The 23,409-nt window shown below is 38.9% G+C and overlaps 1 protein-coding gene across 1 annotated transcript; it reads right to left on the bottom strand.

The window, feature by feature from the left end:
* Nucleotides 1-773: 773 nt before the first annotated feature.
* On the bottom strand, nt 774-7,627 carry LOC132890357 (uncharacterized). The gene is made up of 6 exons (XM_060927168.1): nt 7,542-7,627; nt 6,749-7,099; nt 6,109-6,457; nt 5,911-6,014; nt 1,002-1,045; nt 774-896 (listed from the first exon to the last, which is right to left on the bottom strand). Exons 1-6 carry the CDS (start codon nt 7,612-7,614, stop codon nt 774-776), a joined length of 1,044 nt encoding a protein of 347 aa, XP_060783151.1. The 5' UTR covers nt 7,615-7,627.
* Between the last annotated feature and the right edge of the window lie 15,782 nt (nt 7,628-23,409).

The following is a 23,409-nucleotide window of genomic DNA, read 5'->3' as shown; positions in this document are numbered from 1 at the left end:
AAATTAATTCACTTCTTTTACTAGCTCTGCTTTGCAATTTAAAAAAAATGGTAGAAAGCAAGCCTATTCACTTTTTTATGCTGATCAGAGAATTACAATGATTTCTCATGTGATAAAAATGTGCGATTTGCGATTAAATATTTTAATTGTTAGACAGTACTAATTATTATTATTAGAGATACTATATACTGAATTCAGAAACAAGGTAAACAATAACAAACGTGAGCTGTAGATATTTATGCTCAAATCCCCTCAAAGTAGGGGGCGGGGCACCATCACGCTGTGTCAAGACAAGAACTTTCCTGAGAAATAACGCGAACGTCTGCATCATGCGGGATTTGCGGGCGGGAGCGGGACAAAATATGGCAGGCGCGGGCGGGAGCGGGACTGAAAATCATAATTTTTTTGTGGGCACGGGCGGGAGCGGGACTGAAAATCATAATTCTTTGCGGGCGCGGGCAGGAGTGGGACTGCACAATGCGGGCGCGAGCGGGAGCGGGACTGAAAAATCTGACCCGCGCAGACCTCTATTAGGAAGGGCATCCGGTGTAAAACTGACACCAAATCAAACATGCAGATAAAAAAAAAAATGCATGGCAACCCCTAACGGGCTCAGACAAATACATTAGGTTTTAGTCCTCAGATCGAATCTCACAATCCGAATCAGTGCACAAGAGAAAATTCACCACACATGGAATAAATTTCACTTCTGAAAAATAAATCTTAAAACAGAACTCTTTCATACATTAAATGAAATAAATTAGAAATATAATCTAGGTACCAGAAGCCACATCAGAATAAATACAATCAGGTTTTTCTCTCTTTCTTGTCACCCTTTTCGTTTTGTTCTTTTTGAAATGTAAAGACACGTAATTCAGCTCCACTGCATCACGACCCTGTGAGAACGAACAGACAAACAGAGATCTCAGTCATCACAGTGACACCGAGAAATCGAGGAGTTTGTTCCTGAGAGAATGGAGATATTATTTAAGATTATTTACCTGATTGGGTGTTTCCTCGGCCACACAATCTTGTTGAGATCTCACTGTCAAAAGAAATAAATATATACAGTACCGTGCAAAAGTCTGAGGCATCCAATTGTTTTTTTTTTCATGCAAACTCTGTTATAGATTTCTATTTTATAATTTCTACACTCATTATCTAGTCAAAACATTACAAAAACATTTTAGACTTCCAAACATTCATTTTTTTTTTCCGGCACAAAATTAAATATTACAGAAAAAAAAGTTTGTATCTGAGCAGCATATTCCATAAGAGAGCACTTTCTTTTCAGATTAAAAAAAAATGAGAACATAATGAAGGCAACTGGGTTTTGGTGCAAAACTAAGAAGCGAGTGTGACAGTCAAAGTGTCCAAGAGAACTGTGGCTGGTTCTGTAAGATGCTCAGTAAAACCTACAGCTCATTTCCACATAAAACTGCACTCACTGGATCTGAGACGATGATTTTTTTTTTAAAGCAAAGGAAATTTCAGATCACACCAAATATTGACTTTGTTTCATTTATTATGGCTTACTGATTACTGTTTATAGTAATTTTTTTAATGCTGAAACATTTAATTTCATTATTTTGAAGCCATTTTTGCTCTACAGCATTTCTTTACATCGTGTGCTAAGACTTTTTCCCAGTACTGCGCAAAAAAGGCCACTTCCCTTTTTTTGTGTTTGGTCATATTTTAGTTACTATTTTACCAGTATCGTAATAAGATAGTCACAAAGTCTTAAATGTTTATGTGGACCTTTATACAGTTAGGTCCATATATATTTGGACACTGCCACAAATTTTGTTTTTTTTACCTGCTTACTGAAACATAATCAAGTTATAGTTATATAATGGACATGGATATAAAGTCCAGACTTTCAGCTTTCATTTGAGGGTATCCAAATTAAAATTGGATGAAGGGTTTAGGAGTTTCAGCTCCTTAACATGTGCCACCCTGTTTTTAAAGGGACCAAAAGTAATTGGACAATTGACTCAAAGGCTATTTCATGGGCAGGTGTGGGCAATTCCTTCGTTATGTCATTCTCAATTAAGCAGATAAAAGGCCTGGAGTTGATTTGAGGTGTGGTGCTTGCATTTGGAAGAGTTTGCTGTGAAGAAAACATGCGGTCAAAGGAGCTCTCCATGCAGGTGAAACAAGCCATCCTTAAGCTGCGAAAACAGAAAAAACCCATCCGAGAAATTGCTACAATATTAGGAGTGGCAAACTGTACAGTTTGGTACATCCTGAGAAAGAAAGAAAGCACTGGTGAACTCATCAATGCAAAAAGACCTGGACGCCCACAGAAGACAACAGTGGTGGATGATCGCAGAATAATTTCCATGGTGAAGAGAAACCCCTTCACAACAGCCAACCAAGTGAACAACACTCTCCAGGAGGTAGGCGTATCAATATCCAAATCTACCATATAGAGAAGACTGCATGAAAGTAAATACAGAGGGTTCACTGCACAGTGCAAGCCACTCATAAGCCTCAAGAATAAAAAGACTAGATTGGACTTTGCTAATAAAGCATCTAAAAAAGCCAGTACAGTTCTGGAAGAACATTCTTTGGACAGATGAAACCAAGATCAACCTCTACCAGAATGATGGCAAGAAAAAAGTATGGCGAAGGCGTGGTACAGCTCATGATCCAATGCATACCACATCATCTGTAAAACATGGCGGAGGCAATGTGATGGCTTGGGCATGCATGGCTGCCAGTGGCACTGGGTCACTAGTGTTTATTGATGATGTGACACAGGACAGAAGCAGCCGGATGAATTCTGAGGTATTCAGAGACATACAGTACTGTGTGCTCAAATCCAGCCAAACTGATTGGTCGGCGTTTCATAATACAGATGGACAATGACCCAAAACATAAAGCCAAAGCAACCCAGGAGTTTATAAAAGCAAAGAAGTGGAATATTCTTGAATGGCCAAGTCAGTCACCTGATCGCAACCCAATTGAGCATGCATTTCACTTGTTAAAGACTAAACTTCAGACAGAAAGGCCCACAAACAAACAGCAACTGAAAACCGCTGCAGTAAAGGCCTGGCAGAGCGTTAAAAAGGAGGAAACAGCGTCTGGTGATGTCCATGAGTTCAAGACTTCAGGCAGTCATTGCCAACAAAGGGTTTTCAACCAAGTATTAGAAATGAACATTTTATTTACAATTATTTAATTTGTCCAATTACTTTTGAGCCCCTGAAATGAAGGGATTGTGTTTAAAAAATGCTTTAGTTCCGCACATTTTTATGCAATCATTTTGTTCAACCCACTGAATTAAAGCTGAAAGTCTGAACTTCAACTGCATCTGAATTGTTTTGTTCAAAATTCATTGTGGTAATGTACAGAACCAAAATGAGAAAAATGTTGTCTCTGTCCAAATATTTATGGACCTAACTGTATAATAATAATAATAATAATAATAATAATAATAAGTTACATTGATATAGTGCCTTTCTTAAACTCAGGAATGCTTTACATAGGTCAAAGAAAACAACACACACACAAAGTTGCTAAAGAGTGGTGAGTTTATGGAGTGATGGAGGAGAAGTGTTCATGAAACTGAAAGGTTTTGAGATGAGATTTGAAGAAAGGAAGATAAGAGCAGTCATGATGGGGTTGTGGGAGGGTCTTCCAAAGCTTGGAGGCCATGGTGCTGAAGGACCTGCCATGCAGGGAAGAGAGTCTAGTGTGAGGAACAGCAAGGAGGTTATAGCTAGAGGATCTGAGAGAGTGTGATGGAGTGTAAGGGGTCAGAAGATCACAGATGTAAGAAGGAGCAAGGTTATAGAGGGCTTTGAAGATGAGTAGTCAGATTTTATACTTAATTCGGGACAGAACAGGTAGCTGGAGAAGGTGAGAAAGAATCAGGGTGATACAGTATGAGCAGATGGTTTAGTATGGGTGATGAGCCTCGCTGCAGAGTTCTGAATGTATTGTAGTCTCTGAAAGGATTTAGTAGGGAGGCTAATGAGAAGGGAGTTGCAGTCATCTAAGCGGGACATAATGAAGGAGTGGACCAAAGTTTGAACATCGCTAGAAGAAAGGAAGGGGCGAAAGCGGGCAATGTTCTGGAGGTGGAAAAAAAGCAGTCTTGGTGAAGGATTTAATATGGGGATCAAAGTTGAGTGAGGGGTCAAGCAGTATATAATATATAATACAAGCCCGATTCCCCAAAAGTTGGGACAAAGTACAAATTGTAAATAAAAATGGAATGCAATAATTTACAAATCTCAAAAACTGATATTGTATTCACAATAGAACATAGACAACATATCAAATGTCGAAAGTGAGACATTAATTTCATGCCAAATATTGGCTCATTTGAAATTTCATGACAGCAACACATCTCAAACAAGTTGGGACAGGGACAATAAGAGGCTGGAAAAGTTAAAGGTACAAAAAAGGAACAGCTGGAGGACCAAATTGCAACTCATTAGGTCAATTGGCAATAGGTCATTAACATGACTGGGTATAAAAAGAGCATCTTGGAGTGGCAGCGGCTCTCAGAAGTAAAGATGGGAAGAGGATCACCAATCCCCCTAATTCTGCACCGACAAATAGTGGAGCAATATCAGAAAGGAGTTCGACAGTGTAAAATTGCAAAGAGTTTGAACATATCATCATCTACAGTGCATAATATCATCAAAAGATTCAGAGAATCTGGAAGAATCTCTGTGCATAAGGGTCAAGGGCGGAAAACCATACTGGGTGCCCGTGATCTTCGGGCCCTTAGACGGCACTGCATCACATACAGGCATGCTTCTGTATTGGAAATCACAAAATGGGCTCAGGAATATTTCCAGAGAACATTATCTGTGAACACAATTCACCATGCCATCCGCCGTTGCCAGCTAAAACTCTATAGTTCAAAGACGAAGCCGTATCTAAACATGATCCAGAAGCGCAGACGTCTTCTCTGGGCCAAGGCTCATTTAAAATGGACTGTGGCAAAGTGGAAAACTGTTCTGTGGTCAGACAAATCAAAATTTGAAGTTCTTTATGGAAATCAGGGACGCCGTGTCATTCGGACTAAAGAGGAGAAGGACGACCCAAGTTGTTATCAGCGCTCAGTTCAGAAGCCTGCATCTCTGATGGTATGGGGTTGCATTAGTGCATGTGGCATGGGCAGCTTACACATCTGGAAAGACACCATCAATGCTGAAAGGTATATCCAGGTTCTAGAGCAACATATGCTCCCATCCAGACGACGTCTCTTTCAGGGTAAACCTTGCATTTTCCAACATGACAATGCCAGACCACATACTGCATCAATTACAGCATCATGGCTGCGTAGAAGAAGGGTCCGGGTACTGAACTGGCCAGCCTGCAGTCCAGATCTTTCACCCATAGAAAACATTTGGCGCATCATAAAACGGAAGATACGACAAAAAAGACCTAAGACAGTTGAGCAACTAGAATCCTACATTAGACAAGAATGGGTTAACATTCCTATCCCTAAACTTGAGCAACTTGTCTCCTCAGTCCCCAGACATTTACAGACTGTTGTAAAGAGAAAAGGGGATGTCTCACAGTGGGAAACATGGCCTTGTCCCAACTTTTTTGAGATGTGTTGTTGTCATGAAATTTAAAATCACCTGATTTTTCTCTTTAAATGATACATTTTCTCAGTTTAAACATTTGATATGTCATCTATGTTCTATTCTGAATAAAATATGGAATTTTGAAACTTCCACATCATTGCATTCCGTTTTTATTTACAATTTGTACTTTATCCCAACTTTTTTGGAATCGGGGTTGTATAAAACAGAAAATTTCCAATGAAAATGTTTAAGGTAATTCATAAATTCCAACAGTTTTTATCCAAATCACTTTGACTTAGACTCTTCTATTGTTTCTTATGGGAGACTACATTATATTATAATACACTTATGTGCTCACCTCTGATTTGTTTGCAGCTCCTCATTTTACAGATTATAAAAGCTTGAGCAAAGATCACAACCAGACACACTGCCACCACCACTGCGAAGTAGATCACTTCAGGACCAAAAGAACCACCGATCATATTAACAATTTCATAAATAGCTTAAATAAATAGAAAAATTACAGAATTTTTCACACATTTTCTACCAACCAAATTTTGGAGAGTTCTCCAACTGTACTCTAGTCCCGTTCCCAAAAATGATCTTCCCACACACGGCCACAGCGCAGTAGTAAGTTCCAGTATCATTGATGCTGAGGATGTTCTTGGAGAAGTCGTACACACAGGTGTGTGTAGAAGAGCCGCTCTCACACTGACGGCTGCTGTTGTGATGAGTGTAAATGATTTGAGGATGGGATTGTGGTGAAGCAGCTCTGAACCAGAGCACTTGGTGTTCTGCTGCTCTGCTCTCAGAGCGAACTGAGCACTGCAGAGTCACTGACGCTCCTGCAGGAACCGAGTCCAACACGCCGCTCTGGATCACTGACACTTTTACATCTCCATCACCTGTTCAGAGTGATAGAGACAGAGTGAGATCTGAGTTTGGTTCGTTTTGGACTTATATGAGATGCAACATGCAGTCCAGAAGTGTTGATTAGTTTCCTAAAACAGCAGCACTAAAGATATTTCCATAGTGAAATCACATATAGAGTATAATATATAAATGTGCTCATTTTAATCTGAGCAAACTCCAAATCACAATCTCCTGCCAATAGAGCGATCGCTTCAGTCATACAAATAGAGAAAACCTCAACACATACAGGTACATTCTCACCTCGTACAAAATAAAATTCTTACCTTTCACTGATAAAAAGGTTCCTTTTTCAAAACTTGTTGAATGTCCACAGAAATACAAAAGTCCACAGTAATACAAGGCTTCATCTGATGGTTCCACGTTAACAATTTTCAAATGGAAGCCCGCTTTTTCTTTCTCGATGCTGAATTTTGGTGGCTTGAACTCATCTATATATTTGGGTTCATGTTGAACAGCCACCATTACCTGAGGCTCCTGTCCGACTTTTTGCTTGAACCAGATGATAGTTCCACTGTTTTCCTTCAGCAGTTTAAAGCAGCGCAGAGTCACGTTCTCACCAACACCAGCAGCGATCACTGGGTTCGGCTGATTGAGGTCATTTATCTGTGCAGAATCTAATATAAATGGTTAAAGAATGAAACATGAACAAAAAAGTAATAAAACATATTTTCTTCCAGTAATTCACAGAGATTGGTGTAATATTGTGAGTAACATGAGATCACATGAGCATTAAATATTACTGACATTATCAAGCTCAATGCAATGTGCTGAATAAACTGGATTTCCAGTTTAACCAGCGACTGGAGGTCAGAGAGGAGATGTGTAAAGTGTTTGTGTTTGTGTTGCACAGAAATGTGTATTGTTTCTGTTTTATCATCAATTTTCAAGGTGAAAAATCTTTCATTTAAGATTAAATAAAATTCTGATTTCCCTCAAAACAGCTCTTCATCCAGACACAACCCCGTAATATGAAGATCACAAACTGTTTTTGTGTCAGTAATCCTTATTACAGCGGCACACTGATGAGCAGAAACATAATGAACCATCCACACTTACCAGTTTGATTAAAAAGCATCACTGTGATCCACATCAGTGTGATCATCTTCAGTGTGAGCTCTGTGTACAGCATGTCTCCTCTCGCTGCACTGATCGACGGTCAAACTGAGCACTGCTCACTTTGGGCAAAGACTGATGGTGTGACATCACATCACATCTCTGACATCACAGACTTCCAGGGTATTTTTTTTTTTGAGACACAAATCTAGACTAGAAAGCAGAGCAGTAGATAGTAGACTGTGGCCCCTCCTCAAGGTATTTGAACACACGCTTCACAACTCTTTCAACATCCTCTTCAAGGATGAGGAAATGAGGCCTACAATCCTCTTTTTATTTCTATGTTTTCACGTCAGGATATTGAGCAAATCAATTCCTGTTTGATTGAACTTTTCTCTCTCTTTTGCAACCGTGACCAATATTCAAGCTATTTTTTTCTGGGTTTTTTTTCTGTGGGTGTTATTGTTTATTTATTTTTTAGTTTCCTGCACCATAATGCAGTGACTAATACTCTCATATTTAACTGAACTTTATAAAGGCAAGTTTAATAATTTAAAAAATAATGATTGTCATGAATGAGTCTCGTGATTAAATTGAGATCACATTTCTATCATTTTTAAAGACTTCAGTAAAAGTATTTCCGTTCCATCCGTTATTTACAGCGTTTATCCCTCAGGGTCGGGAGGGAAGCTGGAGCTGATCCCAGCTGACTCTGGGTGAGAGATGGGCTTCACCTTGGACAGGTCACTAATCTACTGTATCTCAGGGTTCACACAGAAAGACAGACGCCCAATCACACTCACATTCACACCTGGGGATCATTTAGAGAAGCCAGCTGACCACAACACATGTCTTTGGACTGTGGGAGGAAACCAGAGCACCCAGAGGGAACCTTCTCAGGTACGAGGAGAACGTACAAACTCCACACAGGAAGGGCGTGAGGTTCAAACCCAGAACCTTCTCTCTCTGAGGAGACAATGATAACCACTGCAGCCCTGTGACACCGAGTCCTGATATTCAATAAGAAGAGTGAAGGAGATAAAAATAAGACAGAGAATATAAGACAAGTGAAAAAAAAGGTGTTCTCCTTTAATGTCTCTCTGCATTTTCCCTCTCGTAAACCACTGTGTCTGGCTAAATTAAAAGTAAACTAAATATAGTGATTATAAAGGGAAGTTGTATCTTTACCTGTGTAAATAATTAACACATCCTGCACTGTGGACATTTCATCCTGTAGATTCAGCTGCAGGTAAAATTCACGAGACTTCCTGGGGAATTAAACCTCATGACCTTGAGGTCAACCTGAGGCCCATAAGCTTCTGCGCTTATTATTGAGATCCTCCTCCTGACATCCTTAAGGTATTCCACACAGTGTGTCCAAAAGTATTCAGACATCCGACCATCACACCCGTATGTGTTTCACATCCCATTCCGAACCCCGGGGCATTCAGCCACAGGAGAGTGAGTGAGGTCGGGCACTGATGTTCAGCAAAAAGACCTGGTGCTCATTCAGCATTAAATTCACTCCAGAGGTGTTAAATGGGCTCTGTGCAGGACACTAGAGTTCTTCTACGCCAACTTCAGCCTTTTTTCGGCCTTACTTTGTGCACGTGGGCATTGTCAGGCTGGAACAGGTTTGGGCCTCTTAGTTCCAGTGAAGGGAAATTGTAAATCTTACAGCAGCGTACAAAGACATTCTGTACAATTGTGTGCTTCCAGCTTTGTGGTAACAGTTTAGAGAAAACTACACATGGATGTGAGGGGAGGGTGTCCACATACTTTTGGCCAAAAAGTGTATAGAGTGTAAAAGTCCAGCTGAATATTTGTCATCCTAGTAGCAGCACTTTTATGAAGATAAAAGCTCTAAATATTCTAAAGAACCCTTGAAAAACCCTTACAAACCTCTACAAGCTCCTTCTTCCTCGACTGATTCCTGACTTTGACCAACGACCAAAGATTTCGGAAAATCTCATCTCTCTTTTTCTGAATTATGACCATGAAGAGATGTGAGACTTTTGTGTTGATATGGCTGGAGTTTTATTCAGGCCTTAATGCGGCTCCTCCTTCACCACTCTGTGACTCGAACCAATCAAATTCTCTCTCTCTCTCTCTCTCTCTCTCTCTCTCGCTCCACCCCGGATCTCACCCACTCTTTCATACTGAAGACTCAAAACTGAAATATTAAAATGAACTGTCAGGAGATAGACCATGTGGTGCAGGTTTTCTGTAAATGAGTTTTAATGAATCAGGATCAGAGAAGCGAAATAAAAAGAATTCGGTGCTCAGTGAATTTGATCGCATTTTATAGACAAATATATTATGATGTAATATTTGGATGGAGGTTAAATACATGCATGAATACAGGTTTTCTCACAAAGATGAATAAACTGGTCTTTATTTCTGTGTGTAAAGTATGTCTGTGGTTTTGTAGCTCTGTTTATCTCTTTGCTCTCTGACACACTGCAGCTCTGAGTGTTTCATCTCTGATGGTGTTTCTGAGAAAAGCGACTCAGGCGGTCAGAGCGGCCTGCAGGTTCTCACCTCTCAAACTTTCCACAGGATGTGTGGTTATTTTTTTCTCTCTCAGGCCACGCTGTTGTTTTTCAGATACAATCCAGAATTAGAATCATCTTCATAGCCTTTCTATAAATGTGTGAAATTGTAACTCCTCTCTTCTAAAGCACCAGATTTCACTTTAATCTGCTCTAAACACACAGCAGCATGGTCACGGAGTTTATAAGCCACACCACTCTCAGCTTTAACTTCCCACACCAGACCTGTGTGTGCATTCTGTGTGTGCTGAGGGACAGTGAAGGGGAACGAGCTTCTTATGAGGCCCAGAGCTGTGAAAGGTCACATGTCCGACTTGTTTATCGAGCCAAGTTCAAAAGTTTGCATCCCCCTAAGTTTTTGGATGTGATATATAATAATCTGTTTTACCATTTCAGTGCAAAAATATATCTAAAGAGTTAAAAAATAAATAAATAAATAAATAAATAAATAAAAGATAAGAAAGAGGTTATTAAGGCAAAATATGATGGGTATATCAGTTATTAGAGAATATTTACATATATTACATACTGAAAAGGAAAGGGTTTTTGTCATTTATTGGTTTGTTTGTTTGTTTTAACCCTCAGTTTGGTCACCTCTCAGTCTCCACCCACCAGCCAGCAGCCGTAATCCATTATAATGCTGTTACTTTAAGGTGTTAATATTAAACACACTGCTGATGCCCAACATGTCTGTTCATGTGTGAGTGAAAAAGAGACACTAAAAGTTTTCACCCCTTCATGTGTCAGGCTGAGATTCAGCAGCAGCTCAACACCCCGCCCTGAACTTCCTGATTCGAGGTTAGTGGGCGGAGCTTCTTATAATCCACCAGATCATAAACCTCAGGGCAGAAAGCTCCTTCTTCACTTGTCCTGATCTCATCAAACATCTGCAGGTGCCATTTCTCAGGAACACTCGTAGCTGTGACCTCCGTCTCTTCTTTATTCATGTTTTGTAAATACTATAAATAGGAGAACTGGGCTGATGTTATCATTGGAAATTTGCTGTGGTGTAAGAGGAATAAAACACTTTGGGCTGTGCTGTCATAGGAAAATAATCAACTTCAGGCTGGTAACAGTGAATCCTCTGCATGTCTGTGTACCGTATTGAGCTGGATTTCTTCTTGTCTTAAACCTGTCACTGTGTTTTCACAGTGTTATCGATACTGTATGGACAGAACACATGGACTGTCTTGTGGTTGAGTTCTGAAAGCAGGACAAGTCCATCCATCCATCCATCCATCCATCCATTATCTGTAGCCGCTTATCCTGTCCTACAGGGTCACAGGCAAGCTGTCATCTTACTGAAATAGTGAAAATAGTGAAAATACAGTTTCTTATGGCAATAAAGATGAATTTGTCTTGAGATCATAACTTTTTATTTACTGCAGTCCTGTGAGGAATGAGGGATCATTTTTGTTTAAGATTTTATAAGTGCATTCTTCTTCTTCTTCAGTCCTCTTCTGTGACTCTAACTCATCAGTTCTCACGCTCCTTAACCCTTTCCATGTCAGAGTTTTCCTCTATGAACCCTGTCACACTGCACTGCCTCCATCTAGTGACACAGTATTTCTTTTCTGTTCCTTCTTCATTGTTCCTTTTTGCAGCCGGGGACCACTTTCAGTTCAAAAATAAAACCATTCACCCCCCCTCCCCCCATACCACTATAAATCTTAATTTTACAATTTAAATCACTGTTATTGTCACACACCAAAGACAAAGATACAGAACAGAAAGTAAATCTGGAACCCTGGAGTTTTGTGGAACTTATTTACCATCACTGAATAGAAATTGTTGAACAGTAGCGATCAGCTCTGAGTAAGCTGGCACACTTGGGACTTAAACATCAACCAGTCTGTCCTATAAGAACCATTTGATCTATTAAATGAAACGTGACACTTGGGTTCACTTTGATGTCCAGTATATTATTGTGTCCTGGTCTTTGTGTCCTTTTGAGCCACTCTATCAGAGAAAGTCTGTTCCAGTATTGAAGAAAGAATCTTGGGAAAACTCTTTTAACCCCCTGAGCAGGTGCAGTCAGACCCAGTCAAAACAACACCATCAGGACAAACTGTACAGATATTCGACAACACATGAGAGTGTTGACATTTTGCAAGCTTGTTCATGACCCCAAATGAGGCAAAGTTATGCGATTTTATTCATAAAAAGAGACTCGAAGCAGTATTTCAGACAAATCAAAAACATAAATGAGTCAAAACAGCCCCCAACATAAGAGGAGGATTAAACTGCTGATTTTGTGTTGTCAGGTGCCTTGTAATGTTCTAGAATCTCAGCAGTGACTGTATCTATAGGTGGACACTGTGACAGGTCTTCAAAAGTAAATCCGTGTCTCTAAGGCCCTCTAGTGGCTGGCTGCAGTACAGTTTAAACCCCACCCAACCCCATATTGTGTATTTGTAGCTGACTGAGGTTCCGTGCTTTATGTTGATCTGGCAACCAGTGCATTGTGTCACAAGAGTTTCAACACCACGGACAGCGACACACTTTCACTCCTCACTGCTCTTCTCTCTGATCTCAAACTCACACATTTCTGCTCTCTCTCTCTCTCTCTCTCTCTCTCTCTCTCTCTCTCTCTCATACTGTCACCACACACTTTTTACACTTTTCCCTTCACTTCACTCTAAACACCAGCTACTGGTGAGTATCAGCGTGGAGCAAAACATTATAATATTTTAATATTTTAGGATCAAGAACTAATACACAAAACACAAAGGCTCAGATGTACGGTGGGTGGGGGGGTCATCGGATCATTTTAAACAAAGGTCAAGAAATGAAGTGATTAAATTAACTGAAAAAACCTCCACTGACAACACAGTGTGTATGTTGGGTGGATATTTACGTTAATTATGTGAATGGCATTGAGCACAGGCTCTTATCCACAGTGACATACAACATACCCAGAGCAGCCTGGGGGGCAGTTGGGGGTTAGATGCCTTGCTCAAGGGCAATTCAACCGTTCCTGCTGGTCCAGGGAATCGAACCAGTGACCTTTTGGTCTCAAAGCTGCTTCACAGGGTGATGGAAATCTGAAGATGGTTATATCAAATGGTATCCTTCAGCAAAGCAAAGCTAAGGCAGGCTGTTATTTATTTATTTTCTATATTTGCAGCCTCCTTCCTCCTCATTTTGTTGATCTTTATTTTCATACAATCAAGAAAAAGTGCAGCATTCTAGTCTTCAATACACAAAATGACTCAGTTTCACACAAAGTTCTTTATTTACTAAGAAATATTTATGAATGTACAACCATATCACTGATCATGATTTTCTGTTATACCCCCATAGCACACTGGCTAACATGCTAACTAACAGACATTAGTTATTCGTCACTAAAATTCAGTGATGAAGGTTTTATGCTTTGTCCTGATCCTCTGTACTGTAACTGCAACAGACACATAAAGTGTCTAACAGTCTTTTCTTCTCTTCACACTTCTGTAACCCTGCAGAGACCTCGACCTCAATTACATTTAGTTTTTAATCATCACCTTGGAATGTTCCATCATGTTAATATCGATTTCCAATCAGGCTAAAGATTAAAAGTATGAGAGGAATGAACATTAGACATGGTCCGATATTTATGACCTAAGAAAGAGGAGAGTAAATCACGTCAGTGTACACATTATCATGAGCTCGTTCTCTCTTCCCTCGTGTTTTACTGAAGTGTGAGGCAGCAAAGTTCAGCTCTACAGCATCACGACTCTGTGGGAATGAAATATGAAATGATTACTTCATGGAAATATGAGCACATTGTAACAGTTAGCCTGTTTGAGCGGGATTAGATTTCCAAAAAATGTAATGTGGACAAGATGAAGTCAAGACACAGCTTTCATCTGAATCTGTTACAAGGTTTAGGTAAGTTCATAATAATAATAATAATAATAATAATAATAATAATAATAATAATAATAATAATAATAATAAGCGTAAACTCAGCATTAGTGACCTGATTTGGTGTTTTCTTGACCACAGAGTCTTGAGATCTCCCTATAAAAAGAAAAAAAAATGTTTATGTTGAGATCCAGATTTAATATACAGTATATTGCTGTTTAATGAGGACTCACAATACTACTACTACTACTACTACTACTAATAATAATAATAATAATAATAATATAGTTCAACTTATATCATGCCTTTCTCACAGCCAAGGTTGCTTTACAGTTACAAAAAAAAAAAAAAAACTGTCCACCAAAGAGGCTCAGGATGTAATTCCAGTGGTGTAGCTACCCACAGTCCCACCAAAAGGTGTATGAGGGTATGTCCCACACCGCCTGCACGGCCGCCACGACACCGCCGGGCAATATCACTCTGAACACCACGCCATGGATCTACAAAGTGATCACAAAAGCACTGCCACACAGAGCGCTAGTGTGTCCCAAACAACCTGCACAGCCACTGCGATGCCACCGAACAACATCACTCAGAACACCGTGCCAAAGACAGAAGTACCGCCACACAGATCGCTGGATAACCCTGATGTAAAAAGAGCAACGAGCTCACTGCAGTCCATAGTGAGCAGCACAGGCATCACTCACAGTGCACCAAGGCCTGAAGGAAACCGACACCCAAAACTGGGTCTGGAGCTACACCACAACCGGCGGGCAAAACATTCAAACAAAGAACAAACATCAAACTGTAGAAACACAAAAAGAAAAACAAAGGGGGGAAAATAAAAATAAAAAGCTCCGGTGAGAAGCAGCAGCCAAAATGCGCACAGCATCGTCTCAACTGGAAACAGAAACGGAGTAAATGTGCAGCAGTTTGGGGAAAAAAAAACAAACCACTGGATGTGACTGAGGCTGAATTCTGGAGTAAAAATGATGTAAAATCAGGTTTTGAGAATTGTGTTGGGGGTTGTTTTTTCGCCCTGTACATACTTTAACACCTCATTTTACCTAAAATTATGTAGAAATGTTTAAAAAATTAACTTTCTGTCTTTGTGCAAAGATCATGTTGGATAGAACAAGATCCATTTTAATAAACACGATGAATAAAGATACATCGTTCTCATGTTCATGCTTATTACTTTGATATTTTATTTGGTAAATTAAATGGAAATTAAATCAATATATCCAGAAGCTGTGGCTTTTAGACAATGTTTGTGTGTTTCAGTGGAACTGGACTGAAATTGTAAAATGTAAATTCTTCCTTTTTTGCTTTTTTTGGCAGAAAACAGATTTTTAGCAATTAATTGTTGCAAAGCAAATAAATAGCAATAAAATTTGTTTATATTGCAGAATATTTCAATCCACAACCTTCCTGAAGACTCACCACAGCAATATTCACAGTTTCTCCCTTTACAGCTGAAAACAAGAACAAAGATCAGAGACACACACACTCCCAAAGCTACAGCGAGAAAGATCACTGCAGCAGGATCCCAGGATTTTACTGTAAACAAACAAACAAACAAACAAACAAACAAACAAACAAACAAACACATAATAAAACACTACATCACATTTCCTGTCAATATAAAATGATGATTTTTTCCTGTAATTATAACGATCATCATTCTACTGATTGATGGCAGTAAAAATATCGACATTAAACACAAATTAACGAAAACGTTATGATGGAAATATTATTATATGCATTCTCTGAGAAAGTAAATGTGATCTTACACTTCTTACCCAACTGTACTCGAGTCCCGTTCCCAAAAATGATCTTCCCACACACGGCCACAGTGCAGTAGTAAGTTCCAGTATCATTGATGCTGAGGATGTTCTTGGAGAAGTCGTACACACAGGTGTGTGTAGAAGAGCCGCTCTCACACTGACGGCTGCTGTTGTGATGAGTGTAAATGATTTGAGGATGGGATTGTGGTGAAGCAGCTCTGAACCAGAGCACTTGGTGTTCTGCTGCTCTGCTCTCAGAGAGAACCGAGCACTGCAGAGTCACTGACGCTCCTGCAGGAACCGAGTCCAACACGCCGCTCTGGATCACTGACACTTTTACATCTCCATCACCTGTTCAGTGTGATAGAGACGGGGTGAGATCTCAGGTATTTTCATCTACATTTACCTGTAAACTGTTTTTCAAACAAGTTCTTAAACTGATATTTCAAAAAGAGAAGAAGAATCATGGCACCAGAATCGCTTGATTAAAAAACAGTGTCGAAGTGATAAAGTCAGTCGTAAGGAAGGAAAGTTTGCTTGTATTGCGCTTTTCACAGAGAAACATCACAAAGTGCTTAACAAGAGCCATTTTACAGCATAAAAATGGAAAAAGAGAAACAGAGATGATGAAGTTACCACCAGAGCCATGTATTTAAAAGACTTACAAAACTAAAAATACACAATTAATACGTAAAACACATCTCCAGTGAAACAGAGATATAATTCACAAACTCACTGTTTTGGACCAAATTACTTCTGGTTCTCACACAGTCGTCAATTATAGTGAAGTTTTCAATGTTGTCCAGTGTGGGCCTCTTAAAACCTCTACAGTGAGGGACATGTCTGTTTGTAGGCATAGAACTAAATATATTCCATGCTATTTGGAGATCTGTAAAGCTGCCAATTGTTAAAAGTGTGATATAAATAAAATAATATTATTTTTTTCCATTTTTATTTATTTATTTATTTATTTAAATATGACCATAAATTGATTCAAATCACACAGCCAGGGATTTTATTTTTATTTTTTTTATTTTTTTAACAAGGTGGGGAAATTTATTTATTTATGACAGTTTAATCACCATGAAAAAAAAACAAAAAACCCTTCATCCTTTCCAGAATGTATTAATTTCAATTCACACTGCCAAAGTTTTTTCTTTTAAATTTTTTTAAACAAGGTGTTTATTTATTTATTTATTTATTTATTCGTTCATTTATTTATCCATTCCAGTTTAATCACCATTCAATAAATAAATAAAGCCTAAACCTTTCCAGAATGTATTCATTTTCAATTCACACTGTCAGGGATTTTCTTTTCATTTCTTTTTTTTTTAACAAGGTGAGTTTATTTATTTATTTATTTATTTATTTTTTGCAGTTTTCTCACCATTATTACCAGAGACTGAAACAAACACTTGACAGAATAGTAATTAAATAAAATAATAATAATAATAATTAAAAACCCTAACCCTTTCCAGAATGTATTAACTTGTTATTTATGATGGTAATTAAATATACAGTGTTCAGAAATTGAGTGTGTATTGTACAAACACTTTTAATTTAGTTAATTACCTCTTACAGCCAAGACAGTTCCTGTGATGAACGTAGCTTGGTGAAAGGAAAATTTCCCGCAGTAGTAAAATCCTCCGTCTTCTTTTTTTACATGTGAGATTGTCAGAGAAACGCCGTTCTCAGGCTACATCCACACGACAACGGCAACGAGATGTTATTTAAAAATATATCGCGTCCAAATGGGCAACGATCAGTAAAATATCAGGTCCATATGGCAACTCAACCCTTGCTGAAAACGATGCAATACACATGCCACACCTCTAGGGGCACTGTAAGACGGTCCCTTCGGAGACACCAGAACAATAGAAGAAGTAAGGACGCATGCGCATAAACTATTATGCGCGAGACTTCATATTAGCCACAAAGTCAGGAAAATCTGTTCGTAAAATTACATTATAATGACCAAATACAATGAAAAGTATTTTTCCAGTCTCGCCTGTGAAAGGTAATCCCATGTGATCTCGTTTGGACGGCAAACCTGTTGGTACAGTTAAACGCAGCTAATCTTTATTCTCTGCTTTGACCTATCCAATATGGCGGCGAGGATGACGTATGATTCTACATGGAAGGCGGCGTCTTTAATGGTCCAGAATAAATTGAATGCTACACGTTGATGGATTAATTTCTTGTTTCTCACCTGTGAAAGGTAATCCCATGTGATCTCGTTTGGACGGTAAACCTGTTGGTACAGTTAAACGCAGCACATGAATCTTTATTCTCCGCTTTGACCTATCCAATATGGCTGCGAGGATGACGTATGATTCTACACGGAAGGTTAATGGTCCGGAATAAATTGAATGCTACTACTTCTTTAATGGTCCGGAATAAACTGAATGCTACACGTTGATGGATTAATTTGCTCTTCTACGCCCTTTTTGAGGAATGTATTGTAGGACTTAAACCATCATCTGAAGAGGTGAGATCGCTCCTTTTTTTCCTTATTTTTGCTGGCGGGATTGACTCTGCCCTAAGGGCTATTCTCTCTCTCTCTCTCTCTCTCTCTCTCTCTCTCTCTCTCTCTCTCTCTCACACTTTGCACCATTACACAATAAATATTCACAGTGAAAATATTTTGTAAGCACGTTTCACGGACCAAGTTATAGGATTTGTTGACAACTCGCATCGAGTTCATTACACTTCTACCTGGCGTGAAGCACTCACAGTCATGTGGTTGTGACGTCATCGTAAACAAATCCGTTCTACTCATCCAGACGACTTCGCAACGGCAACGTTGCCAGATCTTTCCACTCTGGAACCCGTTCTCAAAAAGATTGCGTTTTGGGCACCCAAAACGCCGGTGCCGTGTGGACGCCAGGCCTAAATGATAAGCAATTGTATCGGAGTCACCTGAATCCGTTGCCATGTGGACAGGGCCTCAGTCTGCTCCATTTTAATTCCTGACGTCTTGAACATGGGGGAAATGTTGATATCTTCATAAGCTAATTTTCCTCCCACTTTTTGAGGCATTTCTCCAAATATTTGTTTGTACCAGAACAAACTTTCAACTGGATCAATGTCTCTAAATGAGCAGTTAAGAGTCACACGTTCTCCAGACTTCACTGAGAGAAATGATGGTTTGGGAAAATCCACAGATTGGTCTGGAGCTAGAAAATAATAAATAAATAAATAAATAAATAATTTTATTAAAAACTCTTTAAAACTTACTGATGGTGTTCAGAGATAAGAGAAGAATCCACAGTGATGTCATCTTCAGAGGTGAAGTCACACTCAGCTCGAGCTGCTGAAAAGCTGCCGTGTTTTTGTTCTTGAGACTTTCATCTGATTGGCTGCTTCAAGTCACGAGTTAAATTTCCTTTTCAGGTACGTTTCTATTTTTGAACCACACTAGTTCATCAGAAGCCTGTGGTTTTTGTGTGAAGTTTCCTCTGCGTGTCCAGTGAGATGTAACTAAACCAGGACAAAAACATCAATAAGAAGAAAACTTTTTGAAAATTAAAAGTTGAAGCATTGCTCGGTTTTTCGGTAGATCTTTGTGCACCAGAATATAATCTGTCCTGCAGTGCTCCGGAATCCAACCCTCAGATCTGACAAACCGCACTGCAAACACAGATTTCAGATCAGTGTGAGTTTAATCAGTCGTTCCTCCTGAACATCAGTCCACTCGGATTCTTGTGTTGGTCATTTTTCGTTTCATATACAGTACGGATTTTGGTCAAATGTGATCCTGACCAGTGTGAAAACATGAAGAACATTAATGAAGATGATGCTCCATGTTAACAGCAGTTGAAGGCTTTCTGTCACCACTGAATTGTTTGACCTGCTCATGTGAGAGATTTCAAATCATTTTCATGTGGTGGGAAATTTTCCCAAAACTGCTATTTGTGGGAATTTTTTGAAATCTGAGGAATAAAACCTCCAGTTTCAAACAAGACAGATGAGGCCTTGGTGAGGTTTCAGACATTTTTACGGCAAATTGACTGTTTTTGCTCCTGTGTTTTTTTTTTTTAATTGGCTCCTTACCAACATGATCTTTACAGAACTCCAAGGCAAAGTTACATATTAAACACATTACATTACAGGTATTTAGCAGACTCTGTTATCCAGAGTGTACCGGTGAGTGGCCGAGTGGTTAGCATGTCCGCCTCTCGATTGGGAGATCGTGAGTTCGACTCACAGTCGGGTCATACCAAAGACCATCATAAAAATGTTACCTTCTGGCAAGGCAAGCTGCAATACAGATGTGAGTGGGGAGTCAAACTCTCGTGGTTACCAGAGGACTAGCCCCACACTGTAACCCTAGCTATGTAATAGGCGAGAGGCCGAGGGCTAGGGAAATGGAGATCAGCGCCACCCTATGCGCCACAGGTGTGGGAAGGACTTTGGCTTGGCTTATCCAGAGTGACACAGAACATACAGAGTGGCCTGGGGAGCGGTTGGGGGTTCGGTGCCTTGTTCAAGAGAACTTCAGCCTTTCCTGCTGGTCCAGGGAATTGAACTGGTGACCTTTTTGTCCTGAAGCTGCTTTGTTGACCTTTAGGCCATGGCTTCCAGCATAAAAGCATTTCCACATCATTTTGGTAAAATATTATTGTGAAGGTATGAAGGTACATTACAGGATGACAAAAATAAGTGGTAAAACTGTTTGTTTTTGTTTTCCATCTTTTTCAGTCACGACCACATATGATGGGCTTCCCAGATCACCTCACAGTTATATGAAGTTTGGGGAGCAGTCACACCCTATATACTGTATCTGTGTATAATATGTGTGTGTGTGTGTGTGTGTGTGTGTGTGTGTGTGTGTGTGTGTGTGTGTGTGTATACAGTATATACGTATGTATATCTTAAGTCACAATCTGTCTATATTTTAACAGTTATTCCACAAAATCAAGTCGTACATGAGCTGATCGCCAATGAGGCGCGTAGCACAGAGTTGTCTATAAGCCATGTACGACAAGATTGAGTGGAATAACTGTTTTATTTGATCCACGGTCACTGGATTTTGAGAAACAGAGCATTTTTATTATTTTTTACAAATTTGATCAATAAAAACTTTATACAAAACGTCCGACAAAATCATTTCCACTTAGAAAGTAAACAAACTGGTGAAATGACAGGAGCAATTTGTAAAAAAAAAATGCTATAATTATAATTCTCAAAAACTGAAAATATAAAAAGATATGTTCATATGATCAAATACATTTATTCCTTATTTTGTTGCTTTTTTTGCATTTTTCATGGTTTTATTTTCGAGGAGAGTTTTTATTTCGTCCTCGGTTGATTCAGCAATGCTCTCTGCCATTTTGTTTTTTCTCTACTCACGGTATATGAGCTGATATCCTAGTAGTAGAGTAGCCAATCAGAGCATGTGATTGCTCATATCCAGTGAATGTGGAGAGAATAACTTATTTTATCTTTCCTCTAGACTCCAATTTCTCCTTTCTTGTGTTTTCTTCATTTTGTTTCTTTCCTGTCCTGACCGCTCCTCTCCTCTCCTCTCCTCTCCTCTCCTCTCCTCTCCTCTCCTCTCCTCTCCTCTCCTCTCCAAGGTCTAATCTGCTGATATTCATTATAAATTTATGTGAATATTGTGGTATAAGTTTTATTGTTCACGCCACATTCACACATCAACACATTCACGCCAATGGAATGTTTGGAATATTCCACAAATCATTAATTTGCACAAGCAGCGCTGGCACAAATTGCTACTCTCACTCAGGATCTTTCTACTTTTATTATTATTATTATTATTATTATTATTATTATTATTATTATTATCCTAATGTCTTGTCGGATGCTATTTCTCCCTCAGGTTTCAACCAATCATCACCAAATTTCACATAAAGAAACCTCTTGTGTGAATGAAGTTGCTATGATTTTTGGTGCTGATCTGGATCACTGAACCAGAATGATCCATGAAAAATAGGCTTTTTCCTCACTAAGCGTCATTCTCTCTCTTACTGTTCTGGATCTATAGGGTACAGTGGCCAGACGTCCCGGTTTGTAACAGCTAGCGCAAATTACTGTGACTTTAGTTACATTCTCTAGCTAGTTATTATTATTATTATTATTATTATTATTATGATTATTATTATTATTATCATAAAGCCTTTTAGAATGTATTTTCCCTTCAGGTTTCAACCAATCATTCACAAATTTCACATGAAGAAACCTCTGGGCTGAATTAAGCTGCCGTGACTTTTGGTGCTGATCTGGATCGCTGAACCAGAATGATCCATTCAGTCACTTATAACTCTGTAATTTTTCATGAATTTTACAGTCAGTTTTTTTTATTATTATTATTTTGTTCAGGGCACAACTTTTCCTCACTAAGCGTCATTCTCTATCTTTTACCGCTCCAGATCTATAGGGTACGGTGACCAGACATCCCGGTTTATAACAGCTCGTGCTTTGACTTTAGTCACAGTCTCTACTGAACTCAAACTTCCTGAAGATCATCCTGAAGAAAAGTCTTGTTTTGTTTTCCACTTTTATTTCGAGTCATATTGTAATATTGACTCACCAGATCACTGTGAAAACACAAACAGTTTGGCACAAGTTATAGATTACATATAAATTATTAATTAAATCATTAGTTAATTGTTAGAGAGTGTTTAACTGTTAAACACTCTCTAACAATTAACTAATGATTTAATTAATAATTTATCAAAAAACACGTTTAACTCCAGCATCCATGATAATGGTGTGATGATGATAAACTTTAACATCATCACACCATTATCATGGATGATGGAGTTAAATGTGTTTTTTTGGGGGGTATTTTCTAATTCCGTGTTCAACTATGTTACTTTCAGTGTTAGTGAAAGTCAGTGAGTCAAGATTGTCAGCAAAGAAAACAACAACAACAACAACAACAACAACGAGATGTTAGACATTTCTCTAACAGTCCCATATACTGCTTCAATTTTTTAGTCATGTGACCAGAAATGTCCTAGCTTTTGATGGTTAAAGTACAAGATGATGAAAGGATGCAACAGTAACAATGAAAACAAAACAAAACTGTAATTGTTTGAAATTGCTGCAGTAAATCAGAAATAAAACACTTGAGGAAATACAGTGGTGCTTGAAAGTTTGTGAAACCTTTAGAATTTTCTATATTTCTGCATAAAAATGACGTAAAACATAATCAGATTTTCACACAAGTCTTAAAAGTAGATAAAGAGAACCCAGTTAAACAAATGAGACAAAAATATTATACTTGGTCATTTATTTATTGAGGAAAATGATCCAATATTACATATCTGTGAGTGGCAAAAGTATGTGAACCTCTAGGATTAGCAGTTAATTTGAAGGTGAAATTAGAGTCAGGTGTTTTCAATCAATGGGATGACAATCAGGTGTGAGTGGGCACCCTGTTTTATTTAAAGAACAGGGATCTATCAAAGTCTGATCTTCACAACACATGTTTGTGGAAGTGTATCATGGCACGAACAAAGGAGATTTCTGAGGACCTCAGGAAAAGTGTTGTTGATGCTCATCAGGGTGGAAAAGGTTACAAAACCATCTCTAAAGAGTTTGGACTCCACCAATCCACAGTCAGACAGATTGTGTACAAATGGAGGACATTCAAGACCATTGTTACCCTCCCCAGGAGTGGTCAACCAACAAAGATCACTCCAAGAGCAAGGCGTGTAA

The sequence above is a fragment of the Neoarius graeffei genome, chromosome 8 (assembly GCF_027579695.1).
Source record: "Neoarius graeffei isolate fNeoGra1 chromosome 8, fNeoGra1.pri, whole genome shotgun sequence".
Classification (NCBI taxonomy): domain Eukaryota; kingdom Metazoa; phylum Chordata; class Actinopteri; order Siluriformes; family Ariidae; genus Neoarius; species Neoarius graeffei.
Note: the sequence above shows the minus strand (reverse complement) of the source record. Positions and strands in the feature narration are given on the sequence as shown.